This window comes from Polypterus senegalus, chromosome 2, assembly GCF_016835505.1.
Source record: "Polypterus senegalus isolate Bchr_013 chromosome 2, ASM1683550v1, whole genome shotgun sequence".
Classification (NCBI taxonomy): domain Eukaryota; kingdom Metazoa; phylum Chordata; class Cladistia; order Polypteriformes; family Polypteridae; genus Polypterus; species Polypterus senegalus.
Window position 1 is genome coordinate 171568633 of NC_053155.1, and position 26107 is coordinate 171594739.

Consider the following 26107-nt stretch of genomic DNA (forward strand, 5'->3'; position numbering starts at 1 on the left):
AAAAAATGTAAAAATGCAATTTTGGGGTCCAGTGGAATAAAAGTAAAAGAATGGTCATTAGAAAGATTCTGAAGGTTGTTTTTTGATATTAATGTGACTTCATTTCAGTTTTATATAATAATCCATTTTAAGTATCTGTGCAATTATTGTTTTAATTTAGTGTAATATCAAATTATATAATTGTATCAATATAATATGAAAATGATGACTCTAACATGTTAATTGGGAAACATTATAAATGAATACTTGAGATAATTATTAAATAGTTTCTGTTCTTTAAAATGTCAGCAATACACTGTGAACATTTCTGATCTTTGACTTCTCACGCTTTAAATAAGTGCTCCTTCACATGTAATAGGATTTTACTAATCCATTTAGTTTTAACAAGGCTGCTATGATTACACATTGCAGATAGCCTTTTGTATTTAGTTATTTATACCACAAATCCAGCCTTAGTTGCACTTATTTTCTTTTTAAGTTATTTATTTATTTATTTATTTATTTGTTTTAAGTGTGCAGTAAGTGTAAGAAAGTGTTGCTGTTTTTCAACAAAAGTCATTGTGAGTCTGCTGTCCAGCTGGCAAATTGCATGATATAATTATGAAAATTGTTCTGAAATATCATAACATCATTAAAAGCTCTGGAGAGTGGAAGCTTACAAGATGTTACTTTTGAAATAATATAGAAATAAGGTTGTTATATATATTTTTTTATATTTTGTCACGTAAACCATAGGAGGAGCAAATAAAGAGTGCTGATTGTTTATATGTTACCATTAGAACTTAACATCTGCGATAAAAAGCCAAGAAGTGCACATAACAAGCTTAAAATTTAAAACAATGACCATAAGTAGATAAGAGAAATACTAAACACAAGCAAGATAATAACTTCAGATACCACTATTTGTGAAAATATGTTAAGTTGTTTTACACTAAGGTCTTTTACATTAAATAGAAAATGCACAAAATAATCATGGAAATAATGAATATTTATATATTTCCCTTGGAGTCTAGACTGTTGTGCCTGTTGACACTGAAGTGAAACGGTTACACTTTTGGGATATATTAGAAAAACTAAGGTGCTGATTTATGAAACAGGTTAAATGGTTCAAAATGTATGCAGATTTACAAAGAGTTTTTTTTAATTGTAATTAGTCAGTAATTACAGTAGTTTAAAATTTGATCATTACAGGAAATGCCAGGATGGGCAAAAGAGGTCATTCAAGTTTAAAATATAAGTTAAGTTTATATACTTTTGCACAATTTGTATGAGCACATGTAGTGTGCATACTCATCAGGATTTAAAAAAATAAAAATAAAAAAATACATCTATAAATAGGCCTTTGTTTACTAGCAGTGCTGTAAATTGTCACCTGTCCAATGAGTCATGCTATCAATATCTGCATTCTTCAATAGTTTGTGACTTGGTACTAAATGATCTCTATTTTTGCCTAAGATGAATCTTGTTTATTTGTATTTTTGCAGTAGTTTACTTACTACCGTGTATTTGTTTACCTAGATACATATCAGTTAAATTTCAGAGCACTTTCTTAATCAGGAATTTTTAAACAAAGTCAAAGCTTAAAACACAGGTTGTGCATTTTACAATAAATTAACCAGAAGCAAGTAAGGCATTTTATTCACAATAGTGAATCCCTGAGATGATCACCCATTTTTTGGTAGTTAGCCCCATGCTCATCCCTAACCCACACCTCCACCTGTAAAAGTACCAAAAAAGTAGTTTTAAAATACAAATTCCTTAAATGCTGTTTCTTCTTCCATTTTTGATCACTTTGAGAACATTTGAAAGATCTAGGCTTTTTGTCACAATGTCCATGACAGTATCACTTTGTTGTGTCCCTTCGATGAATTCTTCTAATGTCAGCTCACCTGGGGAAATAAAAGACAATATGTGTTGCTTATTTTTGCCCACACCAAAAAAGACAATCTGAAAGCAGTGACTAGTGTCAGTTTTTTACTGAGTATAAATAAAAAGAGATCCCCCTTTCCATTATATAAAAATAGATGGACATCACTGCAACACCAAATAGAATTTGTAATTTTTTTCTGTAGACCACTTAGGACTTCAAAAATCAAACCTGGCCAGGCTATAAAAAAGAAGATGGAAAGAGTACTTTGAGAGGCTGATGAATGAAGAGAATGAGAGAGCGAGAAGGTTGGATGATGTGGAAATAGTGAATTAGGAAGTGCAACGGATTAGCAAGGAGGAAGTAAGCACAGCTATTAAGAGAATACAGAATGGAAAGGCCGTTGGTCCAGATGACATACCTGTGGAAGCATGGAGGTGTTTAGGAGAGATGGCAGTGGAGTTTTTAACCAGATTGTTTAATGGAATCTTGGAAAGTGAGAGGATGCCTGAGAAATGGAGAGTTAAAGAGGGTAGGATTTGCATTGATGAGGATGGACAGGATTAGAAATGAGTACATTAGAAGGTCAGCTCAGGTTGGACTCTTGGGAGGCAAAGTCAGAGAGGCGAGATTGCGTTGGTTTAGACATGTGCAGAGGAGAGATGCTAGGTATATTGGGAGAAGGATGTTAAGGACAGAACTGCCAGGCAAGAGAAAAAGAGGAAGGCCTAAGAGAAGATTGATGGATGTGGTGAGAGAGGACATGCAGGTGAAGGGTGTGACAGAGCAAGATGTAGAGGACGGGAAGATATGGAACAAGACAATCCACTGTGGCAACCCCTAACGGGAGCAGCCAAAAGAAGATGAAGAAGATTTCATTAAAGATGAGAGATCATGTCTTTGTTTATCAAGTATTTTTTGTATGAGTATGAGACATTTTATAAATAATATTGGTAATAAAAAATAATTGCTTGTGTTAGTCGAGAACAAAAAATACATACGTATTTTCTAATAGCATTTTACACCATGTATCTAAAAACCGAGCCGAAATAGGCTTGTGATAGTAGGAATAGCTTTTATATTCACCAGCATTCAGCTCAAGTGCCATACTAATTATAAACATTGATGTACTGCTGTTAGTTGTTTTTTATGTAGGGTCTATAGGTAATTGTGCATGCCTATTTCTTAAATATAAAATATATGAAAAAAGTACCTGTTGGATAGCTAAGGTGACAACAACATCCCGGGCATGCCTGAAACAAAAACTTGTACCTGGGATTTAATTTACTGTTAGTAGTGGCTAGTGGATGTGTAATATATACAAGCTGAGAAATATGTACATGTTTAAATAACCTCACTAAATTTAAATCTGAAGGAGTGATTTATTCAGTCATTGATGTAATACAGAATGTTTCTCTACTGTAAGATAGAAAATCTGAAAATTCACCAGTACTTTTTGATGAGAATTGGCCTGTAATATTAATTGTAACAGCAATCACATTATTACATGTGCACTGTGATCCACCATGAAGTGGATACCCACTTAAATGCTGGCACCTCATACCTTCCCTGTCCCCAAAGAATGCATATAATGCTCTGCATGATCTTGCACTCTCAGTTGTGGAGCAGTCGTATATTCTTCAATGCAGGTGGAGGTGTCTCAGTGCATCAGGTGAGAGGCTGCTCTGCCAGCTAATGAAGTTCAGCAGCATTATGATTGCATATGTATGAGATTTATTACCATGTTCCATACCTGGACATTTCAGAGCGATGTTTGAGGCACATTCATGTACATATACACTCACCTAAAGGATTATTAGGAACACCATACTAATACGGTGTTTGACCCCCTTTCGCCTTCAGAACTGCCTTAATTCTACGTGGTTTTTTACTCAACAAGGTGCTGAAAGCATTCTTTAGAAATGTTGGCCCATATTGATAAGATAACATCTTGCAGTTGATGGAGATTTGTGGGATGCACATCCAGGGCACGAAGCTCCCGTTCCACCACATCCCAAAGATGCTCTATTGGGTTGAGATCTGGTGACTGTGGGGGCCATTTTAGTACAGTGAACTCATTGTCATGTTCAAGAAGCCAATTTGAAATGATGGGAGGGAAGCAGTGCACCCATAGGAAACCCATGCAGACATGGGGAGAACATGCAAACTCCACACAAGGAGGACCTAGAATGTGAACCCTCGTCTCCTTACTGCAAGGTATCAACACAACTACTGTGCCACTGTGGCACCTATAAGGTGATTGTGATTTATAAATGGTAAATTGCACAGAAATGTGTCTATGCTGGGTTTTATAAATATGATTTTTTTGGAGTATGTATCTTCATTTCAATTTTTGCCCTGTGCATATTTTCATGCTTGAATCTATGCAAAGTTTTATAAATGAGACCCCTGGACAGGAAAAAAGAGATGTGACAATGTTGTGAAATGGAAGGAGAAAGTTTAGTGAAGTTGACTACCAGCACTCTTTAATGCATACTGACTCTCATCTTAGTTATCATTTCTTCTATTAACCCCCATCAACTGCACTTTGATCGCAGAGCTGCAAAGCGGGACTACATACAAGTGATGAAAAACACATAAAGAAATACTGTACTTGAGTGAATGACAAAAACAAATGAAAATCATAAATATAAAATGATAATCATAAGAAAAAAAATCATAAATACCAAATAATGATAATAATATATACCCAAATGATATTACTAATTTCCCATTTCAATTTAAAAGAATACACTTTAAAATGTGTTTTGAAATGTCTATCAACAAAAGCCAAGTCAGTAGAAAAAGCAGGAATTGATCTAATGAAGTTAGGAATGTTTTGCTCATACGCCATTGTATGTAGCATTTTCAAGAGTAAGCAGCTCCAGTGACATAATAATATTATTACTACTTATCTGACGCCTTTATCCAAGGTAGCTTACACTGTATAACTGATTATGTTTCTTTTGTTTTTCCTATTAGAGCACAGGTAAGTGAAGTGAGTATGGCTCAGTGTCAGTAGCAGGATTTGAACCTATAAACACAGTTGGAAGTCCTAGGTGCAAACCCTTAACCACTGCTCTAGATTACTAGCCAGTAATACCAATAATAATATAAAATAAATATTTGAAAATGTTTGTTTCACAAAAATCTAGCTAAAATTTATCTTTTTTAGTCAAGTGAAAATAGATTAAATATATTTCTCAATCATTTCTGTACAAGGAATATTGCACATGAATAATATACCATTTATTCTATTCATTGTTCTATGAGATCTGAGGCACCCATCAAATGAAAGAATAGATTTAGATGGCAAACTAATTCAACAATTAATAACATGTTTTTATTTTTGCTTTGAAAATAATATAATGAAATTGTTTAAAGAGTAATGGTTGTATTGACAAAAAATGTAAACACTTATTTGAAATGTCAGAAGGGATGGAGGCAGAATGGTTGTTGTATCAGCCTCTCAGTTGCAGGACACTGGGTTTGAATCTCAAGCCTGGTTTCTGTCTGTGTAGAGCTGTATGCCACTGAACACTGACTTGAACATTTTAAATGTGTAACACATGCTTTTTGACAGGCCATGATTAAATTTTCTATAAAATTAATTAATTTAGCTTGAATAACTGAGCTACATGGGCTTGGTGCAAATGATGTTTTCAAGGACCAGCATTTGATATTTCATTGATGAACTTATGCTGAAATTATTTGCATTTATTAAAATCACCTTTTAGTCATCATCAAAATGTCAAACTGAACATAATCGTTAGTAGAGCATTAAGTAAATAAAGAAAACCTGAGTTTAATTTTTGTAAAATAAAAATTAGAAAGAACTACAGATTCCAGTGATCATCTTATGGCAAGATGAAACTGGTTTGAAAAAAAATGTTGTCTAAGTGATTGAAATGATTTACTTTTAAAACTGAGAAGTTTGTTTTTAATTCTAGAACTGATGATTATTTATCCATTCAACATTCCATTTTATAAACCAGTTTCTCCATTCCTGGGTACTACTGAACTGCAATCTACAGTAACAGCATTGAATGCAAACTTGGACAGGATGCTAGTCCACTGCAAGCCATGATCATGCGCACTTGCGAGTTTTCTGGAGTGATTTGGAGAAGCCAAATTAAAAAAAATGTGCCAAAAGATCATAGAATATGGGCCAGGAATTAAACTCAGGTCCTCAGAGCTGTGAGGCCTCAGCATAGACCACTTTACCAACATAAAAATACAATTGTGAGCCTTCAAAGTCAAAGCGCTAAATAAATGTAAAAGAATAAATAAAAAAGTCCAGTAATACTACTACAATGTGAGCCTCCATGTAGTAATATCATTCACTCATACTCTCATTTAGAATTGACAGATTCCAACCTAGACATACTGTGGATGGATTTCATATGCTCCTAACACTGGGTACTGACAAAAACCACAAAATTTCTTCCAGTCTCCGTTTATTCAGTTAAAAACTGATTAAAATCCAAGCTATATTTGTGAAAAATACTGAGCTACAACAAGAACTATTAACATATATCCCAAAACGTGATAATGGTTAAAATCTGAATTCATCAAATACACCAAAGAAATACAATTGTTAATTAATCATTTCTTTTGCTCAAATCAAGCTATAAAAAAGACATTGATTTCAGCTTCAAAAAAGATTATTTTGTTATTGCTCCATATTATCAGTAACAAACATACTGAGTATCTAAGTAAAATCTAACCCAGAGAGGGATTAAAAACTTCAGTAAGAGAGAGAGAGAGAGAGAGAGAGAGAGAGAGAGAGAGAGAGAGAGAGTGGGAAAGAGAATGCTCAGATTCCAATGATTTATCTAAGTGGGAGCATAGTCTGTGTTGGCATAGCTAAGACTTGGAATGCTGGGATCTGGAATAACCTAAAACTATTGCAATCAGGAGAAGTCTGAGTAATCCTGGCACCTTTGTGTATGGAAAAATAAAAACACTGCAATAAGGAGAGAATAAAAGGACAAGTAGGAGAACTAACTTTCAGGTGGGAGTTACTGTGGCTGTGCTTTACAATGGCAGAAGCAGATAGTACTTGTTACAATACTCGAGACATGTCTTTAAAGTGGAATACCTGTTGGTGACACTATAATCACATTGATTCATGAACAAGAACTCCAGATGGACTTTAAAACTACTGGTCATTCTCATCAGGAAGAGAAGGGTGACATGCAGTATTGTCTTAATGGCTAAGCAATTGTAAATTAAACCACACGGTTATTGGTTCAATTCCTGTGTCTCCTTCACTGTTTGACTCTGAGCAAAGCAATTTGCCTACTTGCGCTCCAACTTCAATAGTACCTGTAAATAGATGCAATGCATCCTGAACTTGGAGGTTGCCTTTGATAAATATGTGTTGAAAATGTGTAATGATAATAAAAATTACAACAGTTTAGCCAGGAAGGCAGTGTTTTGGGCACAACATATCATGGCTATCATCAGGAATGCTTGCCAGCATCTTTACTTCCATAGACACTGAAGTAAAGTCTGAATGCCTTCACTTATGCTCTTGCCTGTTTTTGACCGGCCTTTTATTTATTTATTTATTTATTTTAACTGTAGTTTTATGGACAAGCCTTTGCCATCTGATCTTGCAAGGTCATTAGCTTTTCAATTTGTCCTTTAAATTATAATAATAATTATAATAATAATAATAATCAACAGCTCATAAATACAAAGAGATTATAGTAAGACCAGGTGACAAAGGTTTCTTATACTTCATCAAACTATAATTCCTTATTTAGGTGCCTTCAAGATTCTGTGAATAAAATAAATACATTTTTTTCATTTCAATACCTAAACAACTAAAATCTTTTTAAGTTACAAGAAAACAGAAGGTTGTAACAAAAAAGTAATCTTACCATCACCATTTACATCAATTTTTTCAAAAACTAAGTTTGTGATCTCTTCAGGAGACATATCTGTTTGACGGTTGATAGCTTGTACTGCCTGCAATGGGAAGGAATATGAAATCTAATCATTATACAATCAAAGAGGTTGAATATGCCAGTGATAACAGTAATCAATATATCAAAATCCAAAGCAGAAGAAGCAAATGACTAGTAGCAGTACATCTTTATTTTTCTTTATTGAGTTTTAATTAAATGTACATGACCGCAATACATCAAGTCATCCACCTTTCAAGCCACTTTATCTCACCACATATGCTGTCCTATACTGAAACAATCTAACCATGGACTGGATTCTAATATATCACAGGACAAATTTGTGCCTTTTTGGAAAAGGCCCAGGCTCCACCCTGTAGCCTCTTCGTTTCACTTGACTTTTACTCCAGGGGTCCTATCACTGGGTGTATTGCATGGCAGTTTTTGCTATACAGTATTCACATGACTTCTGTAACATTTTAACTTCATTATCATTGCAGAATACATCCACTCACACTGAATAAAGTTCCCAAACAATCATTACATTTAAGACTTCAGGATGACAAAAAAAAAAAAAATGTATAACAAAGAGAACTCAAGGATAGTATCTGGAATTCATTCAATAACCAGGTTGTTATTTGAACCCATAGACCTGGGGATTGGGAGACAACAACTTTAACTAACCACTGTCCCTCATGATGTCCTCACTCTTAGATTTCATAAGATTTCATGTACTTTGGGTAAATTTGTCCTTCCCACCGCAGACTATACATTGTTGTAATTTCGACAGTCACATAGACTCTTAACTTTAAATATAAAATATTACATTTGTTACTTTTTTGTATTTTTAGAGTTAAGCTAAAAAAATAGTTCAGATAAACAAATCTAAAGCATGTAAAAAAAACAATAATACTTGCCTTAAAAATGCTTAATAATTCATCTCTGTCGATTTTGCCATTTCCATCAACATCATACAATTTAAAATACCACTTTAACTTCTGATCAATTTTGCCTTTTAAAATTAAACTGAGAGCAGCAACATACTCCACAAAGTCTATAAATCCATCCTGAAAAGAAAACACTACAGTTAACCACAAAATCATGCATTCTAGAGACAATGTCATTAATATTGTATTTTGGTTGTTTCCTTTAACTAGGTTGACTTACAAGATCAGGAAAAATAACACTTTTTACAATACAAAGAGATTAACAATTAAAACAGCATGGCATCCCAACTAAAATTCATCACCACTATGTACTGTTTATAGAAAACATAAATCAAAATCATATTTTTGTGACATATGAAGGTTACTGTTACCTTGTACGAATTTATTTTTTTGTTTCCTGTTTGCTGACAGCCAAGCTTGACTTTGCTAACAATAGTGTTTGACAAAAATAATAAGGCCCAACTTAATATCTTCCCATTTGTGTAGTAGATTACTGGAAAATTGAATAAAACTGTTGTGTTTTAATAATACTATTATTTTGTCTCTGTTTTTGAAAGAACTCAAAAATATAACAGGGCTTTCAAACATATATCCCCAATTCCTTTGGCAGGAAACATCCTAACAACTTTCATGGATAATCAATTTTATAAAGATAAAAAATAAAGCTTGCCTTAGATAAGTTAAATAAAAAAACAGTTTGCATCCATTTATTACAGTTCTACTACATTTAAGGATAGCCACACGATTCATGGTACATTTATGCTCATACTAAATTATGATCATCACTCCCCCACATTTTCACCCATGTATTGTATTTTAAGTACTCAGGGTGCTTGGCTATCTGTTTTAATCTTAATGTTTTAATGTTATTGTAGGTATATTTTTATTTAGAATTATCACACCATTAAATTTGTATCATACACAGCAACTTTGTAACATATACAGGTGAGCTACAACCCTTTTAATAGAGGGGGTGATTTTACTTAAGGGAAGCAGTGTGGCCTAGAAGATGACTTCAAGGATTTTTTTTATATCCATACATAGCTGATCAGTAAAAAAAAAAAAAAGAAAATTGTAAAAAAAAATAGTAATATATCTAATTCAAATCACTTAAGATACTGATTCCCCTAGTCATCTAGACAACCCACCAAAAAATAAAAGAGTTAACATGAAGTCAGAGAGAGAGAGGGGTTGGGAGCATGCACTGATACAGTGTGTTGCCACACCCACCACACAACAAACCACCTCAGGATCCCAAATTAGGACTCAAGTGCAGCTGGCAACTATAGAGAGATAACACTGCTCTCAGTGCCGGGTAAGGTCATTGCTAGGGTCATCCTTAATAGGATCCGTGATCACTTGCTCACCTACCAGCGACCTGAACACTCTGGTTTTACACCAAAGAAGTCTACCATCGACCGCATTCTGGCACTGAAGGTTCTCATGTAGTGCAAATGCAAATATTGGCAAAGTTTCTTTGCAGCCCTTGTCGATTTTTGTAAAGCTTTTGACTCAGTTGATCGAGCTGCCCTGTGTAAGATCACAGGACCCTCTGAAGTTGCTGGATAACTTGGCCGGCCCATACACCGGTATTCTGAGTGCTGTGGACAGTGGAAGCAGACCCTCTGCGTTTTTCCCAGTTGATTCTGGGGTTCGTCAGGGGTGTGTTTTTGTTCCTACTCTATTCAGTGCTTGCATGGACTGGGTGGTGGGCAGGGTCGTGGGGTCTAGTAGCTGTGGGGTATCTATTGGTGAAGAAAGATTCACTGATCTTGACTCTGCCGACGATGCTGTGATCTTCACGGAGTCAATAGAGGCTCTGATCGGGGCTCTCGAGAGACTGAGTTAGGAGTCTGAGTGTATGGGCTTGCAAGTGTCCTGGACAAAAACCAAGATCCAGGCCTTTAGTGACCTCTTGGGCACAGCCATTAGCAGTTTGCATGTCTGTGCAGTGAGTGTTGACCTTGTTGAGAAGTTTACTTACCTCAGCAGTGACATTCATGTCTCTGGTTACTCTTCCTATGAAGTCAGTAGACAGACTGGGAGAGCATGGGTGGTTATGAGGTCTCTGGAAAGTGTTTTGTGCCACTCCTGATATCGATGCAAAAGGATGAAGGTTCAAGTCTTTAGAGTCCTGGTGCTTCCAGTTTTGCTATATGGTTGTGAGACACGGATGCTATCTAGTGACCTGAGATGAGGACTGGACTTCTTCAGTACTCTGTCTCTTAGGAGAATCCTTGGGTACCAGTGGTTTGACTTTGAGTTGCATCAGCACATTGCCTGCATTGTGAGGGAGCATCAATTACAGCACTACAGCCATTCCCCAAGGGTGATCCAGCTCACTGGATCTTCATTGCTGAGGACCGCCTGGACTGTGGTAGAGATATGGCAATTTCTGATGGGTGGACTGGTCTGGATGTTTTGTCATTTGATGGGTGCGACAATGCGCTGTACCAGTGCATGCTCCCCAACCTGACCTGCAGCAGTGAAATCAGTCAGACATACTGAAATACCCTAAAAACTGGAAATAGTTCTGAATGTTTAGTTCTAAAAAATGTTTGAATTCCTCCTAATAAAATTAATTTAGTTTTTTTGAAATGTAAGTAATAAAATACATTTTTCCCCATTATGTTTGTGTTCATACTATGCAAACACTCTCCAAAGCAAATGCATTCTAATGACACATTTTAAGTTTCACACTGAAATACAAAAATAAAATAAAAAAGTTCCTCAGTTTCTGGAGGAGATTGCACTCTTTATGTACATAAGTAAATTCTTACTGTCTTTCAGGTATCTACTGCAGAAAATATGTTGTCTGGACAAAGAAGTGTTAGTCCTGGCATGTAACAAGTGACAACCTGGATGACTGATAAAAAGTGAGTTTCCTAATTTAAACAATAATCCCAATTATGTCATAGGTCATCCAAAGCCCAGAGGTAAGGAATGACTTAAACATTATTAAGCTATCTTGACTTTCTAATCCTTCACAAAGTGAACAGGTGGTGACCTGAACAGTACTGGAGAAAGAGTTCATTACTGGGCAACAATTGCACTGGAGGCTTAGATTGGCCTCTTGATAGAATTAAAGTAATAAGAGTTTCTTGGATACACTGACTGTAATCTTTTCACCTTTTAATAATTTCATAGTTATCTGAAACACTAAACCAAATTGCTTTAATTGGGTATATAAGAGCTATATACTTAATTGTTTAATTGGTATAGTTCTGGGATAAACTAATTAGAACTAGAAATAAAATAAAGTGCTTATCTTCATAGATGGCAAGGGTATTGAAATGCATGCAACCTGCAGGATGAAATCACCAAATATTTCTTTGTTGATAGCAGAATGTTATGCCTGACTAGTCAGTACCATTTTATTTCCTATAACTGTTTTGCAGGAATCTTTTTCAAAGTCATAAAAAGGTCACTTACAGCTGTTTTCCCTTTATTAGTAGTTAACTACAGTACTGTTCCATTAAAATGTTTTTAGAAGAATTTAACAACGCCTTATAAAATTCTGGTGGCTAAACAGAATTGCTGTGGGGATGTAAAACTAGCCCAGATTTTTTTTACTAGACCATTTAATCATTCTTGTATACAGTGTCAATGTTGTTGGTCAGGAACTCAACTTGTACAGTATAATAAGCAAATCTGGGGAGGTCATTATTTGTAAATTTAGTGAAAACTGTTGCATGAGCAATAGCTTTATGGAGCTACACTGTTTGAAATTTGCATCATGGTGATTTTGTCATCTTACCTGGATTTCCTAATTGGCAGATCACAAATGATGCAGTCTCAAGCTGCATGTAGAGTTTGTATACTCCTACAATTTTAAGTGTCCAGTACTGCTTATGAAAAACAGTTATATATGTTTTTGAGATGTAATCAATGAAAAGCATTGAGTACATTGAATAGCAAGGACTCTATTAAACTGTCAATACCATTAACAAACTTGAGCGCAGACTGGACAATTTGAATACTGTCTTTGATAGGAAGGGCTGCATTCTGTAGGGAATAGAGCTTGTGGTTTGATATTTTAGCAGGTGGCTGTCGGAAAGAAATCTCTAAGGAAATGTTGAGACTAAAAATGTGGAAGTAGTTATAAATACAGCATTTCCAACTTTTATATTTCTCAATATAGAACGAATGAATTCAGTAACGTTTTCTGTTATTGGATACAATGTATGCAACTAAAAACCAAGCTGGAGATCAGTCATGTAGCCAAGTACAGTGATCCCTCGCTATATCGCGATTCGAATTTCTCGGCTTTACTCTATCACGGATTTTAAATGTAAGCATATCTAAATATATATCACAGTTTTTTTGCTGGTTTGCGGATTTCTGCAGACAATGGGTCTTTTAATTTATGGTACATGCTTCCTCAGTTTGTTTGCCCAGTTGATTTCATACAAGGGACACTATTGGCGGATGGCTGAGAAGCTACCCAATCAGAGCATGTATTACATATTAAATAAAACTCTTCAATGATATACGATATGCTTCCCGTGCAGTGCCTTGCATACTTGAAAGCCCAAACAGCACGTATTGATTTTTGATTGTTTGCTTGTCTCTGTCTTTCTCTCTCTCTCTGACAGAGGGGATGTTCGCACACTGGCCTAGAGTATACGGATGCTCCTTTAAAAAATGCTGCCTTCCTTGCAACTGTTTTGCCTGGCAGTGCATCGCATACTTAGAAGCCCAAACAGCCCTATTGATTTTGGATTGTTTGCTTTTCTCTCTCTGACATTCTCTGCTCTTGACGCGCACTCCTTTGAAGAGGAAGATATGTTTGCATTCTTTTAATTGTGAGATGAAACTGTCATCTCTGTCTTGTCATAGAGCACAGTTTAAAATTTGACTAAAGGGTGTTATTTCATGTCTACAGGGCTCTAATAATGTTAGAAAATATATTTAGAAAGTTGTAAACAGGTTTTCTATGCTCTAACTGCGAAAATATTCAATTTATAAATAAAGAATCCTACTTTGCAGAAATTCATTAATCTTGGCAAAGTCTGGAATGGATTAACCGCGATAAACGAGGGTTTACTGTATATCACTTCCAGCTTTAAACACACAGCTCCATAGACAATGTTCCTCAAGGCACTTTTCAAAATATTTTTACAACAGATGTGGGACATTCATTCACATTTCTTTTTTATTGAGTTGTTGAGCTTTCACATTTCTGTTATTACATGAACTTTCATAAAGTAGAAATAAGCAAATGTCTACATTCAGAATGTACTCTTTTGTGGAAATCCAAAATGGTGAATACACATGGATTTGGTTTTTGTTGCTTTATGCAGAGTAGACTGCACTTGTTTTTGACATGCCTGAGAATGTAGGTTTGCCATCATTTATTTTGAGTGAGATGGGGAACAATCAAGTGGTGAGATTGCTTTGGCTATGGTTTGTCCTGGATTCCACTCATGGCTCAACCCCTCTGATATTTTTCTCTGCTTAGAGTCTACCTTGTGTTCTCTATATTATTTCATTTTGCTTTTACATGTTGTAAAGGCAGTCACGTGTGACCTTTCAAGCTGTTTTTGTTGCTTTAGTCTCTTTCCTTTGTTCCTGCAAGATAAATGTAATTTGTTTTAACAACTTATCAATTACACAGAAGGTGGTCCTTTGGAAATAAAAGGGAGAAAACTGCTTCCAGGTAATGCTAATTAGTTTTCTTGTTTTCAGCCATAAATTTGTCAGTTAGTTTAGTATTTTAAGTTTAAGCTTATTTTACATTAGGTGACATTTATTCTAGCTTTGAATTTAAGATTAAGTTTAATATTGGTCACCATCATTATTAAGTCCACTTTAGTCTCTCTCTCTGATATTGAGTTTATGGTCTGGTAGATTCCTGTCTTTGTTCTGTGTGTTTATTTATGTTTTAATTTAAGGAGTTATTTGGAGTTCACTGAAAGTTGATTTAATTTTATGTATTAATTGTCCTTTAATTAATGATTTTGAATTTTTTGTCATTAAGAAAATAGCTTTTGCCTGTTTTCTGTTTGTGTGCTTAACTTTCTTATTTATTCGATTTATATTAATTTGGAAGTCTATTTTTAATAGATTGATTCCCAAAAATACAGGTGGTGCTGGGATCACGGCATTTGACAGAGTTGTTCTCGAATTGTTGTTGAAAATTTGAAAGAAAACATGCCCAGAAGCTCCAACTCCACAGATGTACTTTTCAATCTCTATACTGCATCTTAAAGAATTAATAATGTGTGTTAAGGCCATGACAGTGTGATCCACTGATTTATGCCCTTCTTCATAGCAGGAGGTAATCCTGCATACATCCAGCAAAGTCAATAGTCAGTCAGTCATTATCCAACCCACTATATCCTAACACAGGGTTACAGGGATCTGCTGGAGCCAGTCCCAGCCAACACAGGGCGCAAGGCAGGAACAAATCCCCGGGCAGGGCGCCAGCCCACCCACTGCAGGGCCATGCAGCAAAGCAATTTGACAATTCCAAATTTTATTAGTAAGAAACATTCTATAAAAAATATGAATGTTTTAAGAAATGCAGGAGATCCACTTGAGATGCGTGCACCAGAAGGGGGTGCGACAAAGAGAAAGGCTGCGTTGCAATTCACCAAAGTTGAGTGAGGTATGCTGTCCAACTTTATCATGGGGAAACAGTGTCTTGCAGTGTGCCATCATTTGTGGGCCATTTATTAATTAGTGCTCCTGTTCTATATGAACTGCAGAAATGTTCTTGCAGGTTCCTTGCTGCGGGTGGAGCATTCATAAAGGCAAATAACTTTTTTTTTTCAATACAATGCAATTTTAGCCTTGGAAATGATCCACAGAGAAGGGTGAGGTCTAGTATTGATTTCTATGTAAAGCTTGATTGTGAAATATCACTGATTTTGAGGATTGATTGACATTTTTGCCAGGGGAGACAAGGGGGACTGAACTAAATACAGCACCTGGTGCTTACCCCCAGTCCATCTCTCCTGCTGGCAGTCGCAAGGCAATTTTAACTGTGGCCTATTATTGTTCTTATTCTTATTATTTTTCTTATTCTTATTATTATTAACTGCAGTGCAGGCGTTATCGGGGAACAAAGCTCATTTCATTGAAGTGTTTTATCCACTGTTGACAGTGTGGCATTTCTTCACAGTTTTTTATGATTTATGGGATACCAGAATACACAGATCATCAATTGAGTGTCCAGGCATCATGGGGGGCATATTTATAGGATTTGTCAGATTTATAAAGGTAAATTGCTCAATTTCTATTTAAATTTATATGCATTAAGTTAAAAGCTTATTTTTTTAGTTCAATTTGTTCACCCACAGTACTGTATGACTTGAATTTGTGGTTCAAAAATTAAAAAATTGACATCTTCATCTTAAAATGTGACAGGGAATGCAAACATAAAGCAAACATTTTCCAGTGTGTGGGGCATAGAAAAGGTTGGAAACCACTATTTTAATTTAAATTTAAATATTATAGTTGCAAAGTAACAATATTGCCTCTTAAGTAACTTACTAAAGAATAAAGAAATGTTTCTTTGTATTAACAGTAAAAAAACACACACATATTTATAAGACATTTGCCCTTTGGTTGAGTTAAAAATATTTGAACTCATATGGGCTTCAGCCGTAGTACTGGCTAGGGCTTGTTCCTCATCTGTGTAGTTCAGACACAGATCTGACACACAAATAACCTAGCCACCAAAGATAAAGACATTTTTATTGCAATTACCACCGTGTAAATGCCCAAAATGGGACAGATCACAATGTGATTTCAAGACAAAGTAACCACTACATATACAGTATATAAGCTGTTGACTTTTAGAAGCTTGTTGACTTTGGGTTTACTAGACCTTTTCTTGTTAGAGTTACTTGTAGTGTCCAATTCCTTTTGATGACGAAAGAAATTGTACTCATTGCAATTTCTTTAAAGGAAACATTTGCACTTTTAAATGTTAAATGGTCTGTCTGCATGTCTTCCTCTTCTAATTGCCTTTTAAACTCCTTTGTGATAGCAATATACAGAGGAATGTTGTCTGACACAGTTTGTTCCAACACTGTTTTTATACAGACAGGGGGTTTGCAAGTAATTACCAAAGTTGGGACATCTGTAGGAATGGTTTGCATCAACTTTCAAGGCTTAATTACCATCCATTACTGCAGAAAAGCTGAATGTTGTTAGTTCATTTATTTTTCAGGAAAAAAAGACTTTTTTTTATAATTCTAAAAAGTATATTATTTATCAGTTTCTAAAAAAATTGGAAAAATGGTGTTCTTAAACAAAAAAAGTGTAATTCCCCTCACCGCACCTCAAAGGGTGTATTAATTTCTAATGTATTATTTATATGTGATTCACCAAATTCAGTCCCATGCAAATTATAATTTTGTGGCTTCAACTATAAAGTAAAGAAAGTAATTTCAGAATTCATTTTATCAGTGTGGGTGCAGTGGGAGGCGCTGCTGCCTCACAGTTAGGAGACCCGGGTTCACTTCCCGGGTCCTCCCTGCGTGGAGTTTGCATGTTCTCCCCGTGTCTGCGTGGGTTTCCTCTGGGTGCTCCGGTTTCCTCCCACAGTCCAAAGACATGCAGGTTAGGTGCATTGGCGATCCTAAATTGTCCCTAGTGTGTGCTTGGTGTGTGGGTGTGTGTGTGTGTGTGCGCCCTGTAGTGGGCTGGCACCCTGCCCAGGATTTATTCCCTGCCTTGCGCCCTGTGTTGGCTGGGATTGGCTCCAGCAGACTCCCGTGACCCTGTGGTTAGGATATAGCAGGTTGGATAATGGATGGATGGATTTTATCAGTGTTATACCAGTGAGAACCTTATCACTGAGTAGTGAATTATAAAATATAAATATTGCAATTTTATTTTGCAGCTCCTCATTCGGTTTCTATTTCTGTCTTTGTGGAACTATTGCAAGGGCTCTGGTTTAAAGTTAGAAGGGCTAGAGACTGTCCTGTGAGCATAGGGTGCAGTAAAAACAGTAAGAACACATACGTAGTTCCTCAGGGCCAATATAAAGACCACTGAATTCACTTTCAAATTTTGAAAAGGAATAAAGAGTCAACTAAATTTAATTTCAGAGGCATAAAATCCTGATACTTTCCAAGCTATTTGAGTCTCTGCTGTAACCTCCTTAAGCATTAATGGAGGAATTTCTTACAGAATTGTACTTGTTCAGTACTTAACATGTCATTTAAACTGTTTAACTCTTTCTTCTGCTGTTATGTGAAGAATGACACTGCTGGAAATATTCAACAACCAAAACTTTTGGAATAGTGTCTCTTCGTGCAATGATTTCTAGTTTTGGATAATACCCCCATTTAACTTAATCAATCCATCTATGCATCAAGTTTTTGAATATCACTTGTGGCGGATGGCTGGGGCCCTTACTTGCCTGGATGCCTGTATTATGGAAGGACAAGGGGAGAAAACACATATAGGGCATTATCTCCCACAGAGAGGTAGTTGTAGGCCCTTCTAGGTTGCAGCGGTGCCTCAGACTTCAACGGGGCTCCATGAGAGTTGGAGTTTGGTACAGCCTTGTTGGGTTCCATGGGTGCCACCAGGAGGTGCTGCAGGGACTGTGGAGCCCTACTTTGTTGGGCTTCTGCCTGACCCAGAAGTGCTTCTGCATCATGCTAACAGACCACCGGAAGTACTCACAGGTCCGGGGTAGAAGGAGCCCACTACCACTCCTCCAGGAGTCAGAGTCAGGAGGGAGAAGACTAAGCTTGCTAGGAGGAGTGGAGGCAGACTACAAAAAGAGAGAGACAGAGAGAAGAAGAAAAGAAATTGATGTGTGTATTTATCTGTTGGTACTTTGCTGTACTGTGTTGTGCAGGTGGAAACAGAGGGAAAGAGTTTCCCATACCTGAATAAAAGCCTGTGTGGTGCTGAACTTGTGCCTGGCGTCTGCCTGTGTTGGGTTTGTGGAGCTGGTGACCCCCGGTGGCCACACTCTATTCTTATTTTTATTTAATATTTTAAAATATTACAAGACCTCAACACACCTCAACCAATTCTGTTATTTTACTGCTGTCTTGTTTCTGTGTTAACTTTCCTAAACCAGAAAAGGTGGACTAGGGCCTATCTTGGCATCATAAAAAAATGCCCTTTGATTAGGAATGTCTAACACTTAATTTCTAATTTTCATTTGTAATTAATTATTTGATTACTGAAAGGTAGGAATTTGTCTTGGGGGAAAGGCTGACACTTGAAATGAAGATGCATGGAAGAAGCTAAGTCTTGAGAAGGCCCATGGAAGCAGTTAAGGAGGGGAGCTTGTTTTGGAAGACCAGCTCCTCTCTGGAGTATACATAAATTTAGGAAAATGCAGTATTTTAGGAAGTCCTCATTAATTCTGTGTGTGCATTATAATGGCACAGTAACAATATTCAATATACAGACTTTAAATTTTGTCTTTTCCTAAAGCAGTCTTATCAATAAATAACCGCTAAATAATTTCATAACTGTTAAGCATAGTAAACAGTTATGTGACACAGGACTTGGATTTTAGCATGATTGCCAGCTAAAGTGTGGTTTATATAATAAATTTGTGTCGTTTAATCATTTACAGTAAATAATTGTATAATTTCACCTTAGTTCTAAATTAATTACCTCATACTGTACTCTGATAGATTTATTTTAAAAAGTAGTTAACATCTAGATTTCTCATTAATTTCACATTGATTAAGCACAGTCATTTTATTTTTTGCAGGAACGGATATTGACAGATCTTTCACCTTATTGAAGTATATCTGTACATTAGCACAGCTTCCATAAATGTTTCCATTGATTGCTTTATCAACTTTTTTGTTTTAGTGGTATAAACGTTTATGGACATAAAAACATTCTAGTTTCAATTCAGTGTACTTTTGTGCTGTAAGTTTAGATTTGTGACGTTTAAGACTGTATTTTCAAATGTTCAGCGAATTTATTCGATAAAGGTAATTTGGCTGTTTAGGATTTTATTGAACTATTTCATAAAACATAACTGTATATTTAGCATAATAAAAATTTCAGTTGCCTTAAATGATAAAATGAGCTGACATAAAAGATTGATAATTTGCTTTGCAATGTTCATTTATACCACTCCAAAAAATAAAAGAAAAAGCAATTAATATTTTGTAAATTATCATTTTTCAGTGGTATAGCCTCCCAATGATGTACACGCAACACTAGAGTCATATTTATAAAATCAAAATCATCAAACCAAAATGCTCATTATTTAAAAAAGGCATGTCAGTTATTCTTTGTAGAGCACTCTTAATAGTCAGCTATATCATTAAGAGGTTTTGGAAAAATCTCAGTCCTTGCATTATTCAGTAAAATGATTGTTTTTTTGCCTATGTTACAGGGCCTTAGGAGTTGTTGGATATTATCTGATCAGCTTAGGTGCAACATAGCTGTAGGTAGGACACCCAGGCTTGCTTTAGTTTAGTTCTGATGCTTCAGTTTCCTCCCAAATTGCAAAGATGATGAACTTGTAGTTACCTTATTACTCTGAATTAGCCCTGTACAAGTGAGTGCCCTGCAATTCTGACAGGATAGGCTGTGGCCCCCACAACTGTGTTTAGTAGGTTCAGTAGACAAATAGATGATATTCCAATCATCCATTTATCTATCCATTTTCTGACACTTATCCATGTCTGGGTTGCGAGGGCAGCAGTCTGAGAAAAGATCACGTAAAGTCCCTTTACCTCACCATCTCCTCCAGTTCCTCTGGTGGGATAGCAAGGTGCTAGCTGGGGGATATAATCTTTCCACTGTGTCCTGGATATTTGTCAGGGTCTCTTCCCAGTTGGACATGCCCAAAACACCTCCCCAGGGAGGCATCCTGGAGACATCTTAATCAGATGTCTGAACGACCTCAGCTGGCTCCTTTTAATGCAGAGAAGCAGTGCTTCTCATCCTAACTCTAAGGCTGAGCCCAGACATTCTTTAAAGGAAGCTCATTTCTGCTTCTTGTATCTGCAATCTAGATGTTTTGATCACTACCCAAAACTGGATGATATGCACTGTGTGATCTGGAACATGTGTAGTACATTGTGCATATCATGTTAGACTACATTGATAGTCCAGTTTTATTTTATATACATTTAGAAATTAAATTTACATTGCTGAATGTTTCCTATTGGAATGGTATACCATTAATAGTTTTTGTGCTATACTGGATATACACACTGTATTTTTATAGGACTTTAAATTGTAATATTATATGTAAAACATCTCACTTGAATTAAGGAGAAATAATTAAAAGTCCCTTCAGCTTGAGAATTAAGAGCCAGTCATTTTAATTTGTTTTTGCTCTTCTATCCATTGCCTAATTAACTAAACAGCAAAAATAATCTCTTACCTGATTCATGTCAAACGTTGCAAATACTTGTTCAATATATCCATTTGCTTCATCATTCATACCCTGAAGCCCAAGAATGGCTTTTAGTTCATACAATGTTAGTAGGCCAGATGGAGATTCCCTCATAAACTTATTGTACCAGTGGTGGATATCCACTGAGTCAATATCCATCACTGAAGACCCGTTGATACCCATTAGTCAATCAGCTCCCGACTCAGCCTCTCACTGAAGAATCAGATGTTAACTGCTTCCCCCTGAGTGCTGCTCTGGACTGATTAAGCTCAAAACTGATCAAGCACAAAACATTTGTAAACCTCTTATGGGTTGCTGCTAAAGCGTTAGAATAAAAATAGCCTTTTAATGGGATAATCAATGGAAAGGTTTTAACTTCTTGCTGGAACTAAGCATTTATTGTCACCTTTTTTTAGCTGTTTATGCAAGCAACGGATCACACATGGTATGTAATTTTGCACTTGGGTGGCAGCCGTTTTATTATATAGCTCCCTGAATGATACAATTCTGTTAAGATCTCAGAAATAAATAGCATCCTTCATTAAACAAAAGAATGTCGAAGATAAACTAGCTTAAAAAAAGTAAAGTGTTTGCTGCAAAAAAACAGAATCAAACCACAGGATGATTTTCAATTGTGTTTTCTTATTTTTTAATAAGTAATATATATAGATGATAGAATCTTTGTAAAATGGGTTGTAAATATGTTAGCATAAAATATAATTGCAAGTACTAAATAAGGTGAAAACATTTCTTGTCTGCCAATATACAATAAGTTAGATAAGCTCACCAATGTGGCCCTTTTGTCTACCAAAGAGGAATAGATAGATAGATAGATAGATAGATAGATAGATAGATAGATAGATAGATAGATAGATAGATAGATACATTATTAATCCCCAAGGGAAGTTCACATACTCCAGCAGCAGCATACTGATAAAAAACAATATTAATTAAAGAGCAATAAAAGCACAGCGCAAGTTAAAAAATGCAAGGTGGAGAGTGTGAGGCAGGTATAACAGTCTATAATCTTGTATAGTGTTAATGTTTAATGGAATTGAACAGTCACATAGTGTGGGGGAGGAACAATCTCCTTGGTCTGTCAGTGGCAGTGACAGTAGTCTGTCAATGAAGCTGCTCCTCTGTCTGGAGATGATGCTGTTCAGTGGATGCAGTGGATTCTCCATTATTGACAGGAGCCTGTTCAGCGCCCGTCACTCTGCAACAGATGTCAAACTGTCCAGCTCCATGCCTACAATAGAGCTTGCTTTCCTCACCAGTTTGGCCAGGCGTGAGGTGTCCCTCTTCTTTATGCTGCCTTCCCAGCACACCACAGCGTAGTAGAAGGCACTCGCCACAACCGTCTGATAGAACATCTGCAGCATCTTATTGCAGATGTTGAAGGATGAAAGCCCTCTAAGGAAGTATAGTTGGCTCTGTCCTCTCTTGCACAGAACATCAATATCGGCACCCCAGTCCAATTTATCATCCAGCTGAACTCCAGCACACTTATAGGTCTGCACCCTCTGCACACAGTCACCTCTGATAACCACGGGGTCCAGGAGGGGCCTGGGTCTCCTAAAATCCACCACCAGCTCCTTGGTTTTGCTGGTGTTCAGGTGTAAGTGGTTTGATTCGCACCATTTAACAAATTCCTTGATTAGGTTCCTATACTCCTCTTCCTGCCCACTCCTGATGCAGCCCACAATAGCAGTGTCGTCAGCAAACTTTTGCACGTGGCAGGACTCCGAGTTGTATTGGAAGAGAGATAAGACTGGCTTGTTTTCCACTGTAATAAAAGACTATTGTATGCTTTGGTCACTTTATCAAGTGTTTTAACCATTAATAAGTTTGGCAGACAAAAAACTAAATATAAGCTACCTAAAGTGTCAATAACTGGTAAAAAGTTATTTTGAAATATAAATTGTATATATAGATTATCTGGTACTTTCATATTATGATGGAGAGGTCATGATCTGAAAGGTAGAGTGCCAAAAATATAAATGTCTACCAAAAATAGTTGGCTTATTGAACAAAACACACAAGAGAGAGATAATCACAAGGACAACACAAAAATGTCAAATGTACAGAGTCAAATGAAATCCTAGATAACCTACTCGTCCTGGCTACACGGGTTAATGTTCTAGTAAGTCAGTCAAAGTGGCTTCCCTCCAGGTCCATTTCTTAATTTAAATGAGCTATATAACTTCTTAGGGGTCAATGGCTTGGGGGTTCCACTTCCCAGTTTACACAAAGATGACAATGTTTCATCCTCAAATGGTCATTCTACTCAGGGCATTGAAAAAGCTAGGAAACATTTCTACATGCCTCCATATAAACAGTCTTCTAACACACCATGGACTTCCAGTTTTCTCTTTCTCTTCATACTGTAGCTGCACTTTCTTCCTTTTCCAAACACACCTACAATCTCCAAGTTAATGGGGTCACTGATAGATAGTACCCTTTAAACTTCTCCATTCGGTAAGTCAAAGAGATCCCTCTGGTAACCCTTAGTGTCCCTGCACTGTTGAGTTTAATCCAGAGCTAAAGGGCAAGGCAAACTTGGGATCTGTTCCTCTTCCTAATCTTTATAATATGAAGCAGAGGCCCATATGTTCCCAGTAGAAACTCCATGCTGTTATTAATTTGTCTGGGTGAATTTGCTTGACCTACTGTCAGCCTCCCATTACTATTTTAGTATTTGTTTTGTAATAACTCATAGGGCACAGATTATATAATTGTGTTGTACTGCTCCCAACCCAGCACTTGTAGAGAGAGGATCTCCAGTTAAATTGTTGGGTTCATCTTTTGAAATATGGACTGCGTATACTCCCTGAAGAATGCTGGCCCTATCTGTCTCTGAAAATCTCCCAATAGCCAGTCTGCTACCATAACAAGAGACCTCTTTCACTGAAAATTACATTCTTACACTGAATTGGAAAAATAAGACGTACTGCAGATTATATATTCTAAAATGACTTAATATTTTAATTTTTTATTGTACGGATTAACTTGGAACAACTCACAGTATGTAACCTAAAGTTTTTATTTTTGATAGAGCTGACCGCTTGTTTTGTACCAGACATTGCTTAAGTAGCTTTGCATTTTGTTAAAGGGGTAAAACTGGATGGACTAATTGTTAATTGCAGTAAGACTGCACAGTACTGGAAAAAAAATGTTTAATCTGAACAAACTACAGTGGCATTTCGAAACCTAACCTATAATATTGACTGCAATAACATCAATAGATTCACTTTGGTTAAATGTATTGTTTAAATTGCTAACATGGAGCAGATAAGTGTGTAAGTAATTTTGCTAGATTTCTTTTCTCATATTTGTCAGTAATGTTGGGATTTAAAACTAGTTTTTACTTGGCTTGCTATTTTTTTAAACAAACCATTAAAGTCTGTTCATCTTCTGTGACCTCAGCAAAACAGTGTTTTTATTTAAGGAATCTTTAAATAGAGAAGCAGTTCTGGGCCATACTTAGAGAGGAGCGTGTCAATGTGGCTTATGTCATTCCAAAGAAGTAAAGTCTTTTCAGGTCAACAGTTATGAGAGCAAAGACACAGCCACGATAAGCTGTGATCTGTATTATTTAAAGGGAAAGTCGCTCCTTATTAGCAAGGACTAACCTTAAAAAAATGTAACCAAAAAAGTCAAAGCTGCCAAGCAAAACTAAATTAGAACTATGTCATTTAATATAAGGTGTAATTTTTAATGTACATAAAGTACTCTAAATATCATTTTTAAAAATGTTAAATGAACACAAGTTGTTCATTTAAAGAGATTGTTTTGATAGTTTCTATAGTTTAAGGTTCACTCATAGGACACCAATCTTGTACAGTTTAGTGTTATACAGGTTGGAGCCTATCAAAGTAGCAATGGGTTGAAGCACAAATCAGCCCTGAATGCAACACCAGTGAATAACTGAAAATACACACACACACACACACACACACACACAAACTGAGCCAATTAAACTAATACATACATCTTTGGAAGAGAAACCCTTTTAAATTTGTTGAAAATATTTACATTCTATATAGACTGAGCCTGGGCTAGGCTTAGACGTCTGAGGCAGCAATGCTAAAAACTGCACAGCTGTGCCAGATGTACTTTATATACCCATAATAAAAATGATACTCAGAAGTTGGATTTATATTATATATTTATTTGCAGTTCTAGGGTGTTGTACCGTGTTAGCCATTATGGATGTAATGAGAAGTCAAGCAAAATGACACCTTTTACTGGCTAACTAAAAAGATTACAATATGCAATGTAATGATGTAATTACATCTTGCCTGAGTTGCCTCAAAAGCTTGCATATTGTAATCTTTTAAGTTAGCCAATAGAAGGCGTTGTTTTGCTTGTCTTCTCACTATATTTATTTGCAAGAATTCACCTGGCATTTAGTATCATCTTTGAATTAAATCTTTAATTTTTGCTATCTAAAATGTACAATAGAAATGACTAATTATTTATAACAGTAATTGCAGAATTACGAAAAGACATCTTAGTTTTAATGACACATACACTGAAAAAGTTTGCTATCCATCCATTATCCAACCTGCTATATCCTAACTACAGGGTCAAGGGGGTCTAATGGAGCCAATCCCAGCCAGCACAGGGCGCAAGGCAGGAAACAAACCCTGGGCAGGGCACACACAAACACACACACACACCAAGCACGCACTAGAGACAATTTAGGATCACCAATGCACCTAACCTGCACGTCTTTGGACTGTGGGAGGAAACCAGAGTACCCAGAGGAAACTCCACGCAGGGAGAACCAGGGAAGGGGAGAGAACCAGGGAAGGGTACCCAGGTCTCCTTACTGTGAGGCAGCAGTGCTACCACTGTGCCACCATGCTGCCCCAAAAGTTAGTTATAAGGTAAATAAATATATCGGTAGTGGAGAAGCATGATGGTGCTGTGGGCAGCTCTGCTAACTTACTGATGCAGCTTCTTACTCTTCATTTGAATGTTATGCTCAGATGTTGTAGATTGGAGCATCTGTATCTCTCTTATTTGC

The 26107-nt window shown here is 36.3% G+C and overlaps 1 protein-coding gene across 1 annotated transcript; it reads right to left on the minus strand.

The window, feature by feature from the left end:
* Positions 1-1665: 1665 nt before the first annotated feature.
* guca1d (guanylate cyclase activator 1d) lies at positions 1666-21258 on the minus strand. The gene is made up of 4 exons (XM_039744950.1): positions 21064-21258; positions 8693-8846; positions 7756-7839; positions 1666-1889 (listed from the first exon to the last, which is right to left on the minus strand). Exons 1-4 carry the CDS (start codon positions 21256-21258, stop codon positions 1759-1761), a joined length of 564 nt encoding a protein of 187 aa, XP_039600884.1. The 3' UTR covers positions 1666-1758.
* Positions 21259-26107: the final 4849 nt, after the last annotated feature.